The following is a 22,688-nucleotide window of genomic DNA, read 5'->3' on the forward strand; positions in this document are numbered from 1 at the left end:
AAAAACCATCAGCATAAATTACTTTGGTTTTGAGCGTGACCAACAAAAATATTCCTGATTTCTGTACAGCACAGTATTGGAGATAGAGAATGGTGGTAAATGTCGCCCCCTTGTGGCTCATCTGAGTCTTGCAGCTGTACAGTATAGTTCTAGCAGGTTATACCAGCACAGCACATACATCAGAAGGTCAGTATCATCTCATACACAACTGTTATGGAATAGAAACATTTTAATGTACATCATATATTAAAATACACAGACATATATATCAAAACTACATTCACATGAGCTCAACTTACTTTCCATTCATCTTCACTGATAAATAACATAAAATACTGTATGTACAACGTATGAGGAATAACTCCTGAAACAGAGAGACGCGACCTCCAGCACCCCTTGACCCCTGTTATTACAGATAGATGTGCCCCATGTCCCAATGCAGTTACACCAGGGCCTGTACGGGTCAGGGAGAGGCTTATTGGCTACAGACTGCTGAGCGATACAGATCAGACAAAGGCATCAACCTGTAGTCTTCTATCTTTAGGATTCTTCTTGTTCATTGACTCTGGCAGCAAAGCATCTTGGGAATATTCCAATACTTCCATTGCAGTGACCCTCCAACCATTCTTCATTCACTGTCAGGGAACAAAGACATAATGACGCGCACATCCCAAGCAAAACGTAGAAATCTAACCTCTAGCCCAAGGCTCATGTTTGGTGGTCTACAGAGCGGTCCATGACATGTCTGTAATAATGGACATACTCCCCCCACCCCTTGTGTGTAAAATATTAGTTATAGTTAACCCCTTCCAGCTAAGTTATTAGTAATACTCCACCCCTTGTGCCTGAAATATTAGTTATATTTCGCCTCCTTGTAACTAACTCATTAGTTATACTTCACCCCCCTGTAAGTAAGTTACTAGTTATACTTCACCCCCTTCTAAGTAAGTTATTAGTTATACTTCACCCCCTTGTATCTAAGTTATTAGTTCACACCCTTGTACTGTATCTAAATTATTAGCTATTCGTCACACCTTTGTATCTAAATTATTGGTTATATTTCATCCCCTTGTATCTAAGTTATCAGTTATACTTCCCCCCTTTTATCTAAGTTATTAGTTATCCTTCACCCACTTGTGTCTGGGATATTGGTTGTACTTCACCCCCTTGTAAATAAGTTATTAGTCATACTTCACCTCCTTGTATCTAAGATATTAGTTATACTTCACACCCTTGTATCTAAATTATTGGTTATATTTCATCCCCTTGTATCTAAGTTATTAGTTATACTTCCCACACTTGTTTCTAAGATATTAATTATACTTTACCCCCTTGTTTCTAAGTTATTAGTTACACTTCACCCTCTTGTGTCTTGGATATTGGTCATGCATCATCCCCTTGTAACTAAGTTGTTAGTTATACTCCACCCCCTTGTATCTAAGTTATTAGTTATACTTCACACCCTTGTACTGTGTCTAAATTATTAGTTATACATCACACCCTTGTATCTAAATTATTGGTTATATTTCATCCCCTTGTATCTGTGTCTGGGATATTGGTTGTACTTCACCCCCTTGTAACTAAGTTATTAGTTATACTTCACACCTTTGTATGTAAATTATTGGTTATATTTCATTACCTTGTATCTAAGTTATACACTTTTAATGCCTACATCCCTGCACTGTGTCTCAGCATATTGCAAGAAACAATCCTGATAACAAACCTTATATCGAGACATCTGTACAATATGTCTATAGGTGTGATGACCATTCCCTTATATAAGGGGCCGGACTGTAAAACCCCCATGCATCCACATGAACACTCTCATACAATCCACAGTCCAATAAATATTACAAGTCTTGGAGAGTATTACCTTCTGAGAAGATTTCAATGATGTCTCCTTGCTCAAAGGGCAGATCTTCTGGTCCTTCTTCTGTATATGTATAGATGGCTTTCATGCGATAGAGGATGGGTCTCCCGACACAATGATAGGCGTCCTGCACAGAAGACCAGTCAGTCAGTCAGTATGGTTTTACTAACACTTTGGATTATACAGGATTAGAAGAACATGGCTGCTTTTTCCAGAAACAGCGCCACACTTGTCTATAGGTTGTGTGTGGTACTGCAGGTTAACTCCATTAGGTGACTTTAGCCGAGCGTGAATATGGCGGCTACGGTGCTGCTTTTAGAAAAAGGCTGCCATGTTTCTCAAACCTCCAACCCCTTTAAGTAGTTCAGAATTCTTTACCTTACAGCACAGCATCAGGCTTTTGTTTCTCGCTTGTTTCCACATCCCCTGTAGGTCTCCGTCATCCCTCACTGATGTTACGTCTTTACCCTCTGTATCCCTGTAACTGATTAACCCATTCAGTTATGTGACTAACAATAATCACAATGGAAGAATTCACTGAAAGTTATTACTTATTCATGTTTACCTATTACAACAAAGCAAATAGTTGCCTGTATTATACTCCAGACTGGGACGTCTTTACACTGGACACTCAGGGAAATCAAAACTGCAACAATTTATTATAGGGGCGAAGCAAAGCATTAGAGGTGCCTGACATTAGCTTGTTAACAATGTTGCATGGTAAGCAGAATAGTGAGCGCTGCTCTGAAGTATAGTACAGGATGTAACTCGGCATCAGTACAGGATCAGTAATGTAATATATGTACATAGTGACCCCACCAGCAGAATAGTGAGTGCAGCTCTGGGGTGCAGGAATTTATAAGTAATATAATGGATGTACACTAGTTATAATAAAGAAAACCAAAGACTAGACTAAATTAATACCCAAGTTGGATGTTCATCTGTTCTCCGTGCTGTTTCAGTTTGTTCCTGAGGAGGCGCTGTAACTCCTGGTAGGTGATGTTCTTGCTGACGGATAAATCTACAGTGAACTCTGTGTGCACCTTTAGTGTGACAACGTCCTCCTCCACTGGTGGAGATCCCTCTCCATGTACATTGCCTTTCTCAGTTTCTGTTGTTCCCTGTGTCATAGAATAAAGGGTCACAGTTGACGACATTCATTATATTTTAAGCCTCTAACTCTCGATAAATGTGAAGGCTGCCTGGGTCCTTTAAGACAAAGCAATCGTATCACTTAGTCACATGGACCGGATTTGTTTTCAATCACAGTGCCATCCTTGTCTATTGGTTGTCACTGCTATTGAAAATCCCTTGATAGGAGCTGAGCTGCAATCCCAAACACGGTCTATAGACAAGGGTGGCGCTGTGTCCGCATCTGGAGAAACATGCACTGATGCTTCCCCTATTTACTTGAACCATTAATATGAACATTGAACTATCCCTCCCTCATTATAGCTGAACCTGTAGGTATCCAACACAACTTTCTAACAGAGACGGCGGAATGACCTTCACCTTTTCGACTTTCTGGGTGACGGGTGCACAGCTCTGTAGAGTGACGACCATCTCTACCCTCTGCACTGGTCTCTGACCGGCGGCTTCCTTGATCCCTGTAGGTGCGGACATCTCTGCGGATCCAGGATGGACGGACTCATCCGCTTTTTCTGGAGGAGCGCTCGCCACCAACTTTGGTTCCACGCGGGCAGATGCGGTCACCACTTGGTCGTCTTTCGGAGAGTCCCCTGGGTCTTCTCCTGTTGTCTTCTAGATTAGGATAAGATGTTGATGAAGACATGAAATATATGTATGTTGTAGTTATTCCTGCTCCAGGATGTATACATACCTCAGTGGGCACTGGGGGGGCAGGCGTCGGCCGCGGTGGTACCTGCTGAGTCGGTAGCGGATTTCCTGTAATAGAAAGGAACTATCTGCATCATATAATACAAGAAAACATCAGTTTGATTTATCTTCCCTTTTGCTGATGGACACAAGAACAAGGAGACATCCCCGTCCTTCCACCACCTTGGTGAAGGCCCCAGAGGCTGGACCGCTGCCGGCTATATAGTGATGGCATATCCTACCAGTATAAGGTGGGTAGCTGTCATGATGAAGACCAGTGCAGCACAATGTCTTCATAGCAAGAGAAAAATCTTTCAGATCAACTTGTGTCAGAAAGTTATAAAGATTTGTAATTTATTAAAAAAAATTCAAATCTTCCAGTACTTATCAGCACGCACGAGGAGCAATCCCTCCATCTGTTACCAGCCGGGGTCTGCTCTCGACTCAGCATTCTATTGTTTTCGGCTGCAGCAGCCAATAGCAATAGAACACTGATCTCATTGATCTTTGCAGTATATCTATACTATATCTATATATCTATACTGCATAGATCTCAATGAGAGATCAGAGCAGGCATGCTAGAAGTCCCTCAGGGTGAATAACCCTAACCCCAGGGGGGAATAACCCTAATCCCAGAGGCAATAACCCTAATCCCAGGGGGAATAACCCTAACCCCAGGGGAGGAATAACCCTAACCCCAGGGGAGGAATAACCCTAACCCCAGGGGGAATAACCCTAACCCCAGGGGGAATAACCCTAACCCCAGGGGGAATAACCCTAACACCAGAGGGAATAACCCTAACCCCAGGGGGGAATACCCCTAACCCCAGGGGGGAATAACCCTAACCCCAGGGGGGAATAACCCTAACCCCAGGGGGGAATAACCCTAACCCTAGGGGAAATAACCCTAACCCCAGGGGAGAATAAGCCTAACCCAAGGGGGAATAATGCTAACCCCAGGGGGAATAACCCTAACCCCAGGGGGAATAACCCTAACCCCAGGGGGAATAATCCTAACCCCAGGGGGAATAATCCTAACCCCAGAGGGGATAACCCCAACACCAGAGGGAATAACCCTAACCCCAGAGGGAATAACTCTAACCCCAGGGGGAATAACCCCAACACCAGGGGGGAATATCCCCAACACCAGGGGGAATAATCCTAACCCCAGAGGGAATAACCCCAACACCAGAGGGAATAACCCTAACCCCAGAGGGAATAACTCTAACCCCAGAGGGAATAACTCTAACCCCAGGGGGAATAACCCCAACACCAGGGGGGAATAACCCCAACACCAGGGGGAATAACCCTAACCCAAGGGGGAGTAAGAATAACACCAGAGGGAATAACCCTAATCCCAGGGGGAATAACCCTAACCCCAGGGGGAATAAGCATAACACCAGGGGGGAATAACCCTAACCCCAGGGGGGAATAACCCTAACCCCAGGGGGGAATAACCCTAACCCCGGAGGGAATAACCCTAACCCCAGGGGGAATAACCCTAACCTCAGGGGGAATAACCCTAACCCCAGGGGGAACAACCCTAACCCCAGGGGGAATAACCCTAACCTCAGGGGGAATAACCCTAACCCCAGGGGGGCTTCTAGTATGTGTGTAAAAAAAATAAAAGTTTTTTAATTAATAAAAAGCGTCCTCCCCTAATAAAAGTTTGAATCACCCCCCTTTCCCCATTTTATAAATAAAAATAAATAAATAAATAAACATGTTTGCTATCACCGCGTGCGTTATCACCTGAACTATTAATTAATCACATTCCTGATCTCGCACGGTAAACTGCGTCAGCGCAAAAAAATCCCAAAGTGCAAAATTATGCATTTTTGGTCGCATCAATCACACAGCCCAATAGACCAAAGGATAAAAGCGTTATAAGCCTGGGAATGGAGCGATTTTAAGGAACATTTATTTTCTAAAAAAGGTTTTAATTATTTAAAAGCCATCAAATAAAATAAAAGTTAAACAAGTTACATATCGTTGTAATCGTAACAACTTGAGGAACATGTGTAACACATCAGTTTTACCCTAGGGCAAACGGTGTAAACACAAAACCTCCCCAAGTTAAAAACAAATGCATTTTTTTTTTCAATTTCACCACACATTTAATTTTTTCTGGTTTGCAAAGTACAATTAGTGGCGCAAAAAATAAGGGCTCATGTGGGTCTGTAGGTGAAAAAATGCAAGTGCTATGGCCTTTTAAACACGAGGAGGAAAAAACGAAAAGCACAAAAACGAAAATTAGCCCGATCCAGAAGGGGTTAAAGGGAGAATTTATACCAAACAGAGCTCAAAGCAGCAAAGCGTAGTACGCAAACGCCTTGTGCAAACAGCATCTCATTGCATCAGTCCTGAGTTTCCTGACTTGCTCAATATGCTGCTCACCTGTGGTCTTGGCATTGGGTCTAGTGGGCGGCATCTTCATGGGGGGCGGAGGGATCCCATTATTAATTCGCTGTTAACAACAAGAATGCAAAAATATTATCAATAGAATCCACGGCCTTCCATGCTGTCTCTGGTATCACAGCTCAGCTTCATTAGAAACCGACCTGCAACACCACACACAACCTGTGGACAAGTGTGGCGCTCTTTTTAGAGGAACACTTCTATATTTTCTAATCCTAGACAACCCACAAGATGCAATGGATTGTAGTTACCTTTATATCCGCCTTGGGTGCATCCACCGGTTCCAAAAAATTGGTTGGGATGAGAATTTTCTAAGAAAAGAAGAAAAATGCAGAGAGGTTGTCACTGCTGCACCCACCTACAGAATGGCATACAATCATGTATACAGTACAAGGCACCTAGCACAGGTGTGCCACTGAGTTTCTATACACCTAAGTTTCCTATACTCACTCAGGTTCACACAGAAGGGGATGAAGGAGGGTTTGTTAAGTGATTTCCCCACTAGATGTCGCTGTATTATTTATTATGTACTGTACTATGCACAGCTGAAGGAAGGAATGGGTTAACCGTTTATGTCACATGTTATGTTTCCTCCTGTTACAGGTGCAGGCTCTTCTCTTCCTATCCCATCTCTTCTTTCTTACCCACACACAGCCCCACCAATCACAGGCTAGCTAAGGGAACCCTATAAAACAAAGATAGTTCTTGGTGGGAAGGTCTTCTCGTTGAGTCAGTGGAGAGACACAGAGAGCACAGTTCACAGTGAAGCCAAGGCCCGGCTTAGGCCAGGACCCTTGTCAGGGACCAAAAGAGACTTATTCTTTTTATGTTAGTGACTACAGCTAGCATGCAGTGCTAGAAACCCAGGAGGGAGTGACGTCCTCTGAGGAGACCTTATCCAAACCACAAATACCTTCTATAAGACCCTGGGCAGTAACCCAGTGTTTAGGTACTGAACCCAAAAGGACAAATAGCGTGAACAAAGCTGACGTATCCTACTGTAACGCACAGCTCTTCTAGGAAGGTTTGGAAAATCTGTTCAACCCAACGCAGGGTCCTGAGACCTCGTACAACCCTAGCAGGACGGGTACCCCAACACTATAGGGCAAAAGGCGGTCAGATCACAGAATCTATACGCGAGTACGAGTATCTTCTTCTATTTCTTTTCTCCACTACGATATGCCGGCTGAGTACACAGCTACATTAGACAGGACCCTCAAGACGCTCCACTACTCTGCCCTACTGTTACAACTCCTTACTACTACTACCTCTTGCCTGCAGTTACAGAAGTGTACCTAACGTGTATTGCACTGAAGTTCTTACCAGTAAACCAAGTTATCCTGGTTAAACTATTGGACCCTTGGTCTCTTATTGTTGCACCTACACACCTGTTCACACTTATCCTTAAACCTCAAGCACAGTGCCCCTTTGTCTGGGTGTGGGTTCCAACACCACTCCTGGCCACTGTTACAAGTGCCCAAGTGACCCAACACCCACGCAGCAGCCACAACACTGCACAGCTACCCCGGCATACGGCACACCTACCTGCCCGTTTAGGATGGCCGTTGCCCAATCGCCGTGTTTATGCAGAACGAAGAGGATGTTGTTGGCCCTCACGGCCACCTCCTCAGAGTCTTCAGGATAGTAATGGACCAGGACGCGGTGGTATCCAGGATACCGGCCTCTGTGAGGGTCCCATGACATCAGAAATCACACATTAGGTCAATGCTGCAAAATGCTATATTTGTATTGTAGAACAGAAGATGAAGAACTTACTGCAAGGCCTTGTCACACGGCTGGTAGAATCCCGGTCTCTGCAGGACAGAAGAGACCAAAGGTTTATACAACCACAACACTACAACTCCCATCATGCACTGACAGCAAAGTGTCCCCTAACCTGTAACTCACTACAACTCCCATCATGCACTGATAGCAAACCTTAAATAGAGGAGTGGTACCCTGGATCCTTTAAGACTTACCTGAGGACGGAGGGGCTCAAAGCCGCTGTACTGGTCATCAGGAAACACAGATGAGATGACCTGATCAGTAAATGAAGAGATTTTATTAGAATTTACAATACATATAATTGCACCGCGGAGGTAAGTGTCCATGTGTGTGCATTATATTGCTATGACTGTGGGGGTGGTGAGTGTCTGTGTGTGTGCACAGCGCTCTATACTCTGCATTATAATGCTATGGCTGTAGGGGCAGTGAGTGACCATAACCTATCATGATGGATGGTCCAGGCCACTGTAAGTGTCCACCCCAGAATCTAGAACAGGATGGAGACAACATCTGCCTTAGCATTCATGTTTTCCCCTTTGGAAGGAGTTTCTTCTGTCCCAGCACATCCATCTCCATAGTGCACAAATACATTGGATATCTGTGATATGTTACATTCTGATACATGTTGCATCTGATCATGGAGACTCCAGGAAGTAAAGAGTCACAGATCCTTGTTGACAGGACGGGCGGCTGCCATGTTTATGGACCGGGGCTGACTCACCAGGTGTAACGCTCTTTGCTCACCTTCGGTTTACCCAGGAAATCTTTGAAATTTAGCTGCTCCACTTCCTGCTTTCGAGGCCTGAAAATTTCCCCGTCTGGTACATGGATCGGCTGGAGAAAACATCGGTTCTGTAGGAGAGACATACGGGACATGGTGACGTCATCTGTATCATAGCCAATGTATCACGTATCATTATAATATAACATACCGGGGGACTCCGATACCTCCATTCTGCACAGTACAAGATGTCACATGACTAGTATGGTATTAGGGAAAATTAAAGGGCGTCTGTCAGGATGAGTGTTGTTGGAAGCAGGACTCACAGGCTTTCTATATGAGTGGTGGGGGAAACTGGACTCACATGTTTTCTCTATGAGTGGTGGAGACAGGACTCACAGGCTTTCTCTATGGTTGGTGGGGGAGCAGGACTCACAGTCTTTCTCTATGAGTGGTGAGGGAAGCAGGACTCACAGGCTTTCTCTATGAGTGGTGGAGACAGGACTCACAGGCTTTCTCTATGAGTGGTGGAGACAGGACTCACAGGCTTTCTCTATGAGTGGTGGGGGAAACTGGACTCACATGTTTTCTCTATGAGTGGTGGAGACAGGACTCACAGGCTTTCTCTATAAATGGTGGAGACAGGACTCACAGGCTTTCTCTATGAGTGGTGGGGGAAGCAGGACTCACAGGCTTTCTCTATGAGTGGTGGAGACAGGACTCACAGGCTTTCTCTATGAGTGGTGGGGGAAACTGGACTCACATGTTTTCTCTATGAGTGGTGGAGACAGGACTCACAGGCTTTCTCTATGAGTGGTGGAGACAGGACTCACAGGCTTTGTGTATGAGTGGTGGGGGAAGCAGGACTCACAGGCTTTCTCTATGAGTGGTGGAGACAGGACTCACAGGCTTTCTCTATGAGTGGTGGAGACAGGACTCACAGGCTTTCTCTATGAGCCCTCGCAGCATGTAAACCATCACAAACCCCACTTACCTGAATCTGAGCCTGGGCAGCTTCTAGCTTGGCGTTCCTGGTGTCCCCGGGCAGCATTGTGACAGCGTCATTGATCTTCTGCTGGGCGCTCTCCCACTTCCCCATGTAACTGAGGATAACTGCCGTGTTATACTGCACCTGCGCCAAACACAACAGAGGCCATGTTCAGGTCACACAGTAATAGTAGCGGCCCTCTAGAGGTCAGTCTGGGTATTGCTAAAACAATGTAATCTATTGAGCTGCCACTTACCTCCCAGGCGTGGAGCAGGTGGTGCAGACCCAGCTGCTTGTAGTCTATAACTCTGTTGTTTCTGAGCTGGGCCATCGCCAGGTGAGTGTCACCCAACGCCTTCTCATACCTGGGGAAAGTTTATCAGATGGTCACTCAATAATCCAAGCAGTATAGAGGTATACAAGGGCTGAGTGGATATAGATTATATCAGTAATGTGCATTAAGAGGGGGGGGGCACCCGACTTCACCAACGTTTGCACAGGCAACACCCCGGCCATCTGCCCCATACATAGAGAGGTAATGCACCATATAGAGTGCAGCCATATAACACCCACATAGGAGTAACACAGGACTTACCACTGCAGCTTAAAATACACATAGCTCCTCTGGAAGAAAGCAACGGCCAGGCAGGGGTCCTTGGTGACAGACTGGCTGTATGCCTGCCGGGAGATACACAACACATACACAGTATTATTCTACTGTCCTGTAAGCTCCTCTGTTAGTCCTCCTGGAAATGCACAAATCAATTGACAACTGGGTGTTCCCATTCCCTGGTCAATAGGGCGTGTCCTTACAGAGCCTGATACAGTCCTATGGATACGGACAGGGTTAGATTGAGCACTTTATTGTATACAGATTGTAAGTGTATATATCTTTTCATTTCCTGAAGGAATAATGAAGCGTCCTAAATAAAGATCCCCCCCAGAATTGTTATTTTATATGGACCCTACAGGGGTCTGGGAGGCCTTACAGATAGACTATCTCCGTAGCTGGAGTTTTTGCCCTTAAAGTGGTACTCCAGCAAAAATAACATTCTTTCAAATCAATTGGTGTCAGAAAGTTTTAATTATGTTTAAAAGCCTCCAGTCTTCCAGTACTTATCAGCTGCTGTATGTCCTGCGGGAAGTGGTGTATTCTCTCCAGTCTGACACAGTGCTCTCTGCTGCCACCTCTGTCCATGTTAGGAACTGTCCAGAGCAGGAGAGATTTTCTATGGGTGATTTGCTGCTGCTCTGGACAGTTCCTGACATGGACAGAGGTGGCAGCAGAGAGCACTGTGTGAGACTGGAGAGAATACACCACTTTCTGTAGGACATACAGCAGCTGATAAGTACTGGAAGACTGGAGATTTTTAAATAGAAGTAAATTACAAATCTGTATAACTTTCTGACACTAGTTGATTTGAAAGAAAAATCTCCAGAGTTCCCCTTTAAGTCTTACTAGACCCGATGCTGACATCAGGCCTGATAAGACTTGATATGGACACCGTGTGGTTCGTCCATTGCTGTGGTGTCACCAGGACAATTCCTCACGATCCTAAACAGGTTTCCCGACTCCCGGGGTGAGGAATAGACGGAGCTGTGTTATTTCCTGCTGTCACTTCCTTGTATCGGTGACTCTCAGCGATTCCTTCTCCAGGTGTCTGTAAGAACATACCAGCGCACTGACTCACTGCATCCCCTGGAGGACAGCAGCGCCCCCTATCTACCGCTTCTCAGTGAACATCAGATCAGCTCTTAGTTTTCTGTACACTTTGCTTTTCAGTTCTTCCTCCTTTCTAAGCTCTTAGCTCCCTGTCAGTGGATGGACACACATATATCCTGGCCCCGTCTGGCTGACACTGAGGGAGAAGTCAGTGTGTCCGAGCTCCTGGCTGTAACAAGCAGCAACAACTATTCTATGGATGTATACACAAGCACAAAGCTTGACAATAGGGAGAAATAGAAGTCCATGAGAAAGTTGCAGAACTTAACTCATTAGGTGGAGAATCCCTTTAATTTGATGAAAGATAGGTGACAGGCGGTGAGGCGGACGTAAAAGTTACAGCTATTGTAAGTCAGAGACGTAAATACAAAAACTGGGAATTTTCTAGTAAATAATAAATTGGTGTGAACCCAACCTTCTACTATATACCGGACACATAATATAATGATACAGCTACATGCTATATACCACCCTCATAATATACTGATATAGCCTTATATTATATGCCAACCCCAAAATATACAGATACAGCTATATACTATATACCACCCCCATAATATACTCATATAGCCTTATACTATATACCACCCCTATAATATACAGATATAGCCTGAGGGTGCGTTCACACCTACAGGATCTGCAGCAGATTTGATGCTGTGTTCAGTTATTTAAATGAAATCTGCTGCAGAAAATCTGCTGCAGATCCTGTAGGTGTGAACGCACCATTAAACTATATGCCACCCACATAATAGACTGATACAGCTATATACTATATACCGGCCACATAATATACTGATACAGCTATATACTATATACCACCCCCATAATATACTCACATAGCCTTGTACTATATACCACCCCCATAATATACTGATACAGCTATATACTATATACCGGCCACATAATATACTGATACAGCTATATACTATATACCACCCACATAATATACTGATACAGAAATATATTATATACCACCCACATAATATACTGATACAGAAATATATTATATACCACCCACATAATGTAATGATACAGCTATATACACGATATACCACCCACATAATATAATGATAAGCTATATACTATATACCACCCACATAATATACTGATACAGCTTTAGGCTATGTTCACAATACGTAAGTTCCGCAGAAATCCCGGCCGTTGTTATAACAGCCCTGATTTCTGTGGTACTTACATAGTGCTGCAGGCTGAGGGAATCCCGGCCGTAGTGTATACGCATAGTTTACCCTCCGGCCGGGACCCCTAGCGGCACCGCAGAAAACTGACATGTCAGTTCACACAATAAAGCGTGCGGGAGGGGAGTTCTGATGTCCTGACGTGGGCGCACCCTGATGCAGTACCGGCCGGGATGATCTTTTCTGAGACTGGCCGTTCCATGTCCCGGCTGGGTCACGGAACAGCAAGTCTCTTACAGTCACTTAGTGATAAGTGATGTTCCCTGATGTCACACACTCCTATAATCGTCTATAGTCTTACAGATCATGGATGGATCCTAATGTGACCTGTGTGATCCACCACTGGCCGCCCCTATAATCAGTAACTAGAAGACACAACTTTTCCCTATAACAAGGACGAGGAACCTTCCGCCCTCCAGCTGTTGCTAAACTACAACTCCCATCATGCCTGGACAGCCAAAGCTTTATAGGAAGTTTTGGAACAGCCGGAGTACGGAGAGTTCCCTATCCCTCCCCTATAAGATTGGCGGCGGGTACCTGCAGGGCGCTCAGGAGGTCGTCTCTCAGGAGGTGAATGCTGCCAATGTTGAACCAGATCTTAGAGGGGGGATCCTCGATGCTGGTGAAGTTCTTCATGGCAGCGTTCAGGTCTTTGTTGTCTGCGGCCAGGACGCCCTGGTGCCAGCACTTCACCCGATCCTTGTAGGGCATCTTGTCGTCGGACGGATCAGCCTGGATATAGGAGAGGAGATGAGTGAGGAGCCGGGCTCACGTACACACAGAACAGGTGGAGGAGGAGGAGGCGCCCCGTCTATCAGGAAGCAATTGTCCCCAGGTCCCTCCCTCAGATTCCTGAGCTCAGTAATGACAGAGGCGTCCTGGAGATTCCTGTGCTGCATCACACCTGAGGCCTCTTTGTATCTCCGCTTCCTCATCCAGATCTGACCTATGGACAGAAGATACCACTGATACCTATAGACAGAAGGAAGACATCTCCCTGGTTTTTCCCTAAAACTTATCCCATATTCCAGGAGCAGTTACTTACGTCCGCCTGTAACCTGCCGATATGTTCCTGACCAGGCTTTTTGTCTACCGTACAAGTGTGTTATACAGTCAGATGACGCCTGCAGGTCCCCATTGTCATCCCCAATCCCCATAATGCAATGCGGTGACAAGTGAGCAGGGAAAGCCCCCAGGTCTGCCGTGGTCCTAGTACTAGTACAGAGCACTGCTGTTCCAGAACAGTAAGTACACTGCAATACATTAGTATTGCAGTAAATTATACAAGCGATTTGAAAATTTAAGAGTATTCCGGCAAAAATAAAATATATTATTTAGTGTTTACTTTTTTTTTCTTAAAGTTATATATCTTTGTAATATAACTTTAATGTATTTTTCTTTCGTTTTAATGATGCGGTGACATCAGTGGCTCTGTCAGGAACTTCAGGGCTTTCCAGTCTGACACAGTGCTCTCTGCTGCCACCTCTGTCCATGTTAGGAAGGAAATACCCATAGAAAACCTCTCCTGCTCTCTAGACTGGAAAGAATACACCACTTCCTGCAAGACATACAGCAGCTGATAAGTATTGGAAGACTGGAGATTTTTTTTTTTTTTTAGTAGAAGTAAATTACAAATCTATATAATTTTCTGGCATCAGTTGATTTCAAAGAAAAATGTTTTTGGTGGAACTTCTGGTTCCAGCACCGCCATGTAAGGACACGTGGAGAGGGAGCTTCGCATCTTCACCCCGCAACGCTCATCCTTACGCTAGCTGACACCGGGACCCTGTCCGGGAGCACGACCTCCGGATGCTGACTGTGCCGGAGGAGAACAACGAGGTGGCCGGCAGGACCTGCACCGTGCGCTGCCTGGGCTGTGGCGCCATCTTTCCTCACAGCAGCGCCTTGTCATCACACGCAGCAGCAAGCGCTTTTAGCTCCACGTACCTTCCTGCCGGGACACACAGTCTGAAGAGGGGTGAGAGTTTCTGTGAAGCGGGCTGTGGGACGAAGGGACCGGGCGCGGATGCACCCGCAAGATACCGGGAGTCCTACATCTTTACTGCGCACCCGTCCAGCCACCACCATAACGGTCGAGAGGCCCGGCAAGGAGCGGCAAGTACCATTGTGTACACCCCATACATCCGGCATGTCCAAACTTTTTTCGAAGAGTGCCAAATTTGATGAAGTGAACATGTGCGAGGGCCGACCATTTTACATGCTACATATGCTATATGCTTTATAACACAGGCAGATAATAGCAAGCTGGATACCTGGGGGGCCGTAAAAGTTCGGAACGCGGGCCGCAAATGGCCCTCCGGACGGACTTTGGACATGCCTGCCATACATGGACTGAATAAAGTGCCCCTGGTTCTGCTGCATACTACATCGCGCATGCTGGGAGGCAGACAATATTAAGCAGCCCCTCTGTCTTACTGCTATATGTGAGGAAGTGCTTAATATCATTAACACTATATCTGGACAATTAGCTGTACCCCAACCTGAAGCTGTTCTAAACCTGATCTTGATGGACCAGTACCTGGTCAAAATGGGCACCAACACAAAAGGGAAAGTGGCCAAAACATCCAAGCAGATGACCCCACTGCATGACCCTAATCAGGAGGACTCTGCTTCCAATTCTAGCCTCCCCGATGCCTCGGGTTCTTCCCGTCCTGTGGGGGCCCCAGATGAGGACGGCCTCTCACAGGACACTTCATTAGATTACAAGCGTCTGGCTGAGGAAGTGGCTAGGCGCCGTGCCCCCGATATACAAGAAACTCTGGCTAACACGGTTGCTTGTTCATTTCAGCAACTACAACACACAGTGGCCCAACATGAGGAGCGTATAGATGACCTCGATCAGAGACTACTCTCCATAGAAAATGACATGGACTCCTCCTTTGCGGGACTCCAAGAGCTCCAACATGAAAATAAAAAGCTATGGGAGAGAACCGGTCACGCAGGAACAACTTGCATATAGTGGGGGTGCCGGAGACCGTGTCCCAGAAGGACCTACGTAACTTGTGTGAATCTGAAATCCCGGAAATATTGGGCATCACAATGGCGTGCAAAGTCAAAAGAGCTTATCGTATGGGCCCTGACCTACCTGCTGGAGAAGCCTCTCCCTCTCAAAGTACCACCGATCCACGATCACGTGGTGATCAGTGAGATCACCAGGTGATAGTGAGATACTTGGATTACACGGATAAGGCTGCTATCCTACGTGCTTTTAAACAGCAGAATCAACCAGTGCAGTACAAAGGTCACACATTACTAATCTTCACAGACTACTCAGCGGATGTCTAGGAAAAGAAAGACTTTTTCCCCATTGTGCTCCCTACTGTATAAAAAGCAATTGAAATTTGCCCTAATATACCCGGCGACGCTGAAGGTCTTTCACCCAGATGGTATCACCATGACCTTCCAGGATCCTCAGGTGGCTGCAAAAACTCTAGGCTTTGGCCCTCCTTCTCCAGCTCATACAGCTGCGGCCTCACCAACTCGTGAGGGACAGTGCCGCAGAGGTTCGTCTTGGGATCAACATGAATCGTCTCCCCGTGCAGATCCTTCCTTTACAAATGTCCCTAAAGAGCAATGAAGAAGAGGGCCGAGGAGGGCAGTATCATCGTTTGACCTATCCACTGATGTTGGGTAGAGAGACATCTTGCTGGCCGCTGCTATCCTGAGGCCTGGGCCCGTGGGATATATGCAGGCCCGCTTCTGCCATGAGGCAGAGTGAGCCTTCAGCCTCAGGCGGCAGCTCTTGTGTTCCTGCAGGGGGCGGCACAATCTTCTCTGCCACTGTCATTTTAGTGAAGTTTAACTTCACTAAAATGACAGCAGCCGCGGCCCCTAACAGTGCTGAGTGCCTGGCCGCTCGTACCGCCCTCCCCAGGAACTGCGATCATCTTTTGTACAGTTCTGGCGTGTGTCTAGTGTGGTGTGTGTGCTGTTGTGTGTGTCCTGTCTAGGGCTGGACAGCTGCCCTCCATGCTGCTTAATTAGCTGCTGCCCTGCGACTTATCCCTCCAGGAGGAAGAGATGTCTATGTGCTGTCTCTGCAGTGTACCTGTGTGTGGTGCTGTCTCTGCTGTGTACCTGTGTGTGGTGCTGTCTCTGCTGTGTACCTGTGTGTGGTGCTGTCTCTGCAGTGTACCTGTGTGTGGTGCTGGGTCTGCCTGTACTTTCTGTCCCTGTGTATGTACTGCTCTGTGTATCTGTCACTGTGACTATATGTGCTGCTCTTTCTGTGTGTGGTGGGCAGCCGATTAACTGAGTGACCATCCCTCCCATCATCTTCCTCTTCCTGGACCTCCTCCACTGGGCCTGCTGCTGGTGAGTTAACCCCTGCAGCCCCTTATGTTATATGTTTAGTAACTTTATTAACCCCTGCAGTTTAATAAAGTCACTGTGCCATGTGCACCCCCTCCCCCACTTGAATACATTTGGGAGGGTGCTGCAGTGCAGGGGTCACTGTATTGGGGGGTCACATGGCACAGTTAGTTCCTTATACTTTGCACTGCAGCACCCTTATGTATTCCAGGGGGGTCACATGGCACAGTTGACTTTATTAACCACTGCTATATCATATATGTACTGTATATTGTATATATAACAGTCCTCCCCTATATAGTGTACACATTGTCTGCTGTTTCATATATGTGCTGTACACTGTATATATAACAGTCCTCCTCTCCTCGTTAACCCCTCCAGCACCCTTATGTTATGTATTCTGTGGGGTGGGGAGTTTTAGGGATGCACATGGCACAGTGTCTTTATTAAACCCTGCAGCTTAATAAAGTCACTGTGCCATGTGCACCCCCCCTCCCCCACTTGAGTACATTAGGGTGCTGCAGTGCATGCATGTATGTTATGATGTTCTGCAGCAGCTGAGGTGTATGATGATGTTCTGCAGCAGCTGAGGTGTATGATGAGATTCTGCAGAACATCACAGATTCCACAGATGCAGAAAATCACAACCTGGAATGTTAAGGGCTCCCCCGCTGTAAGCATACTTTACCTGTCTTTGCTGCACGGGTCCGGCGTCCTGCTCTCCCGTCCGGCCAATCAGTGGCTGCAGCTGGGCAACACACTGATTGGCCGGACAGGAGAGCAGGACGCCGGACCCGTGCAGCGAGGAGAGGTAATGTATGCTTAAAGCGGGGGAGCCGGGAGGGAGCAGAAGGGGTTAAGGGCGTCAGAATTACATACTCGCTGCGGTCGTTTAGACCGCAGCAAGTATGTAGTGTGTGGGAACTGCCAGGACCTGCCCGTTCGTGTGAATATACCCTTAATGATATTGAGACACCAGAAACGCCTTAATGGTGCGTTCACACCTACAGGATCTGCAGCTGATTTTCTGCAGCAGATTTCATTTAAATAACTGAACACAGCATCAAATCTGCTGCAGATCAGCTGCAGATCCTGTAGGTGTGAACGCACCCTAAGGGTACAAACCCACACACCAAATACGCAGCAGATTTGATGGTAAAGATTAGATGCTGTGTTCAGTTATTTAGATCTAATCTGCTGCGTATTTGCTGCGTATCGCAGCAGTAAATATGCTGCATATACGGTGTGTGGGTTTATACCCTTAGGGTACAAACACACACAGCGTATATGCAGCAGATAAGCAGCAGATTTGATGCTGTGTTCAGTTAAATTAGATCTAATCTGCTGCATATCGCAGCAGTAAATACGCAGCGTATATGCCGTGTGTGTTTGTACCCTAAAACCAATATTTCTCTATTGCAGGAAACTCATTTCGAGGATGCAAACTTCATCCGCATTCAGCGACTATGGGTAGGCAAGGTGGTGGGCTCCCCAGCAATTCGAGGTAAAGCGGGCACACTCATACTAATACACAGGCGCTTGGCCACACAAATCACTAATGTTTCCCATGATGATGGGGGCAGATGGGCTCACGTAACGCTCCAGGGCCAATTCTCTCCAATTAGTATATATAGTGTCTATGCCCCTAATAGTGGACAGAAAGAGTTCCTAGTTACGGTGAGGGATGATATCTTATCAGATACCACCCCGCTGAAAATAGTGGGGGGAGACTTGAATGTAGTAGGGAATCCGGCAGAAGACAGGCGATCCATGGTGGGAGCTCCTTCCGCCACAGGGGGGAAACCCTCGCCCCTGCCCACTTTCCTGGCGGCTTTGGACCTTACCGATCTGTGAAGGGACCGAAACCCGGAGGGGAGAGAATATACTCACTTTTCCTGGGCACCCCAGTCTTGGTCTCGTATTGATTTCATGCTGGTATCCAAATCTTTGCTGTCTCGTATATCTGCCATTGACATTGGTGATTTGGTCATATCAGACCACTCGCCGGTGATGATGGATGTGAGGGACTCCCAGTTGATGGGCCCGGATTTTCTTTGGCGTTTCCCAACACAGCTGGCATTAGATGAAACTTTTGGGTGGAAAGCCGAGAAAAGCTCTTTTTGACGAGACAGGAAGCGAGACTGTTCCGCTTTGGGAAAAAGTCAGGCAAATTATTACCCAATTCAGCTAAGGGAAAAGACCTATAACTAACATAACTCACCTGCGTGACTCCACGGGGTCTCTAACATCCCACCCAGCCCAAATTAATACCATCTTACTATGACCAACTATATTCTAAAAGGGACAAAGAGAAAACAGCCAAGCTATTTCCTTGGCACTTGATTAAACTCCCCCCGCCCCCTCTGAGGATAGGGCCATACTTAATTCTCCCTTTACAGAACAGGAAATTGCAGGAGCCATTAAAAAATTACCGAATGGGAAGGCCCCGTCGGGTACTCTGGTGAATTTTTTTAAACTGCTCTGGGAACAAATTACTCCCTATGTTACGGTCTTGTTTAACGGGTACTTGACGGGGGAAGGGGAAATCCCAACAGAAGTCAACACAGCCCATATTAAGGTACTGCCAAAACCAGGAAAGGACCCGACTTTTACGGCGGCGTACCGTCCGATGTCCCTAATCAATGTGGATTTGAAACTAGTATCCAAGCTATTGGCGGACCGGTTATCCTCCTTCCTGCCTAAACTGATAACTCGGTTTTATACAAGGGAGATCGGCAATGGCCAACCTGCGAAAAGTTGTGGCAGTGTTGGACGTTGTAAGACGTAGTCCGGGGTCCCACCAATCAGTGCTGGATAAAATTGAATTTACAGGATCTTTCAGATCATTTCTTGCAGGCCTCTATGCTAATCCTAAAGCTAGGGTTCATACTTCAGGGTTTTTGTCGGCTCCCATCCATCTCCGGAGAGGCACACGTCAGGGGTGCCCTCTGTTGCCCTTGTTGTTTAATATTGCACTGGAGACTTTCCTGAGATGGTTGGCGTCTAGCGAAGTACAGGGTATAAAGGTGGGTCAAGGGGAAATCAAATTGACGGCATTTGCCGACGATATCATGCTGTTCCTGGCCTCACCGAGTAAAGATCTGCCGATCATTTACCGGATGTTGGAGACGTTTGGAGAATTCTCGGGGTTCAAAATAAATCTGTCTAAGTGAGTTGTTGGACCTGTCTAGTGCCCATTCAATGCGCTCCCAACTGCCCGTTGATACCCCGATTACAGTCACCTCTAAACCAATAAAATACCTAGGGATCTTCGTTGGTCGTACCCCGGAGTCGCTCTACCACCTAAATTATCCCCCGTTGTTTAAGAAAATCCTCACTGAACTCAAAGGATGGGAGAGACTTTCACTTTACTTTCTTGGAAAATGCCATCTCATCAGAATGCTTACTTCTCTAAACTAGATATATATTTGGTCGGGTAAGTGGCCCAGGATCGCGCTAGCCAAGCTACAGCTTCCTAGAACTAGAGGGGGGATAAATTTCCCAGACTTGCGGAAATACAACATTGCCTGCTTACTGAGACATTGCATAGACTGGCTGCAGAGCTCTAGCTTCTACTCTAATGTGGCCTTGGAGGCGGAACTAGCTGCCCCTTGGTCTTTAGCAGCACTGCTGCATACCAAATACCCAGCACTCCCGCCGGAGATTAAACATTCCTTGCTCCTAAAAGACACTATAGCAACTTGGAAGACTGTGAGGAAAATGTATGGCTTGCCACAACTATTATCTAGGCACCTCACGCTGTGGAAACATCCAGAGTTTGCTCAGGGTAAAGTGAACCTGATGTTTAGATATTGGAGGAGGGCGGGCATTGTTTTCTTACACCAGATGTTCCACCACCAAGAAAAAAGATTCCTTACCTTCCACGAGCTCTGTGCCCGGTACTCGTTGCATCCATGCCAGTTTTTGGCTTATTCCCAAGTCATGGGGTTTTTAACCTCACGGCTGTGGGATTTATCCATCTCTAAGCTTACTGAGATGGATGTGATGATTAACGAGACCCCCACTAACCCATCTCTGTCATATCTTTATCATAAACTGGGAACTCGTTCTAATGACTCTATAAGCACTAACATGTTTACTAAATGGGCTACTATTTTCGGGGACGAGGACTTGCAAAAGAAAATACTGGAGGGGTGGGCAGTGATGCGAAAGGCGGTTCCCAGTGAGCGATGGCACGAAACGCAATTTAAACTCATGCGTAGAGCAATATATGGTTTTAATATACCTCCCCATCCATTGGCACCAGATAGGTTATTGGCGTGCCCAAAATGCCATCAACCCTCCATTGACCTGACCCATGGCATTTGGTCTTGCCAATATACTCAACGATTCTGGGCTCAGGTGTTGGCGCTTCTTCAGAACAAGTGGCAGATACAACTGCCCCTATTTCCGCAACTGCTATTATTTCATTATGTTCCAGACTCTATGCAGGTATCCTTGGCACTACACACTTTTATACTGATTGCCAAGAGATGCATACTACAGAAGTGGTTGCAACCTACTCTTCCTACTATGACGGAAGTGTTGGCTCAGATGAAACACTACTTATTCCTTGACAGAGTAGAATGTAAGAGATTTAGGGTGTGTTCACACCTACAGGATCTGCAGCAGATTTGATGCTGTGTTCAGTTATTTAAACGAAATCTGCTGCAGATCCTGTACGTGTGAACGCACCATAAAGGAAGCGAGCACCAAAAGGTTTTTCAAAAAATGGAAACACTTTGTAGTGAGGTTTCTTTCTAGGTTTCATCTGTGGAAGGGGTGGGGGTGGGAAAGTTAATTGTTATGTTATATTGGGGATTTTGTATGGAACACCTAACACTGCTTGTACCTACAATTTGGACACGTGATGTAAATGCTGTTGTATATAACTTTATATGAAAAAACAATAAAAAGTGATTAAAAAAAAAAATGTTTTTGGTGAACATCCCCTTTAAAGGGAACCCGGATGGCGCTGATAGCAGTGGCCCATAGATGTTTTATACCTTTCCTACCATGTTTTCTTTGTGTGACGTGGTAACTTTAAAATCAGGAAACAGGTCTCTTAATCTGGTGCCTGAAAAAGCAAATCCCTGCTATGTAGCTGTTGGGGTGGAGACCAGGTATCAACTACAGAGGCTTTTACATCACACAGTGTCACACTACTAATCCTTATTGTATATAATACTGAAGGTAAGGCTGGGTTCACACTGCATTTTTCTTATCTGAAAAAATTCATGCAAATACATATGCCATTGTGTGCCATCCAATTGGATCCATTTTCCATTGACTTCCATTATAAAAAGATACCGATCGAAACGGATGGGTTTTTTTTAACGTACGCAAAAATTGTGTTAACTACGTTTTTCTGCTTGCAGCATGCTCCTGTGTGGCTGTGGTAGAACTACCACTCCCAGCATGATCCTGTGTGGCCGTGGTAGAACTACAACTCCCAGCATGATCTTGCGTGGCTGTGGTAGAACTGCAACTTCCAGCATGCACCTGTGTGGCTGTGGTAAAACCCAGCATGCTCCTGTGTGTCTGTGGTAATACTACAGTTCCCAGCATGCTCCTGTGTGGCTGTGGTAGAACTACAGCTCCCATCATGCTCCTGTGTGGTTTTGGTAGAACTACAGCACCCAGCATTATCCTGTGTTGCTGTGGTAGAACTACAGCTCTCAGCATGCTCCTGTGTGGCTTTGGTAGAACTACAGCACCCAGCATAATCCTGTATGGCTGTGGTAGAACTACAACTCCCAGCATACACCTGTGTGATTGTGGTACAGCTACAGCTCCCAGCATGCTCCTGCGTGGCTGTG

General features: G+C 46.1%; 1 protein-coding gene across 1 annotated transcript; it reads right to left on the reverse strand.

The window, feature by feature from the left end:
* Positions 1-211: 211 nt before the first annotated feature.
* Positions 212-13,327, reverse strand: NOXA1 (NADPH oxidase activator 1). Its single transcript, XM_069985987.1, has 16 exons — positions 13,075-13,327; positions 10,214-10,296; positions 9,875-9,983; positions 9,625-9,762; positions 8,654-8,761; positions 8,104-8,163; positions 7,901-7,938; positions 7,670-7,808; positions 6,376-6,435; positions 6,104-6,173; positions 3,711-3,775; positions 3,383-3,631; positions 2,795-2,991; positions 2,249-2,354; positions 1,874-1,997; positions 212-635 (listed from the first exon to the last, which is right to left on the reverse strand). The coding sequence occupies exons 1-16, from the start codon at positions 13,246-13,248 to the stop codon at positions 541-543; spliced, it is 1,815 nt and encodes a 604-aa protein (XP_069842088.1). The 5' UTR covers positions 13,249-13,327; the 3' UTR covers positions 212-540.
* Positions 13,328-22,688: the final 9,361 nt, after the last annotated feature.

This window comes from Dendropsophus ebraccatus, chromosome 10 (genome assembly GCF_027789765.1).
Source record: "Dendropsophus ebraccatus isolate aDenEbr1 chromosome 10, aDenEbr1.pat, whole genome shotgun sequence".
NCBI lineage: Eukaryota > Metazoa > Chordata > Amphibia > Anura > Hylidae > Dendropsophus > Dendropsophus ebraccatus.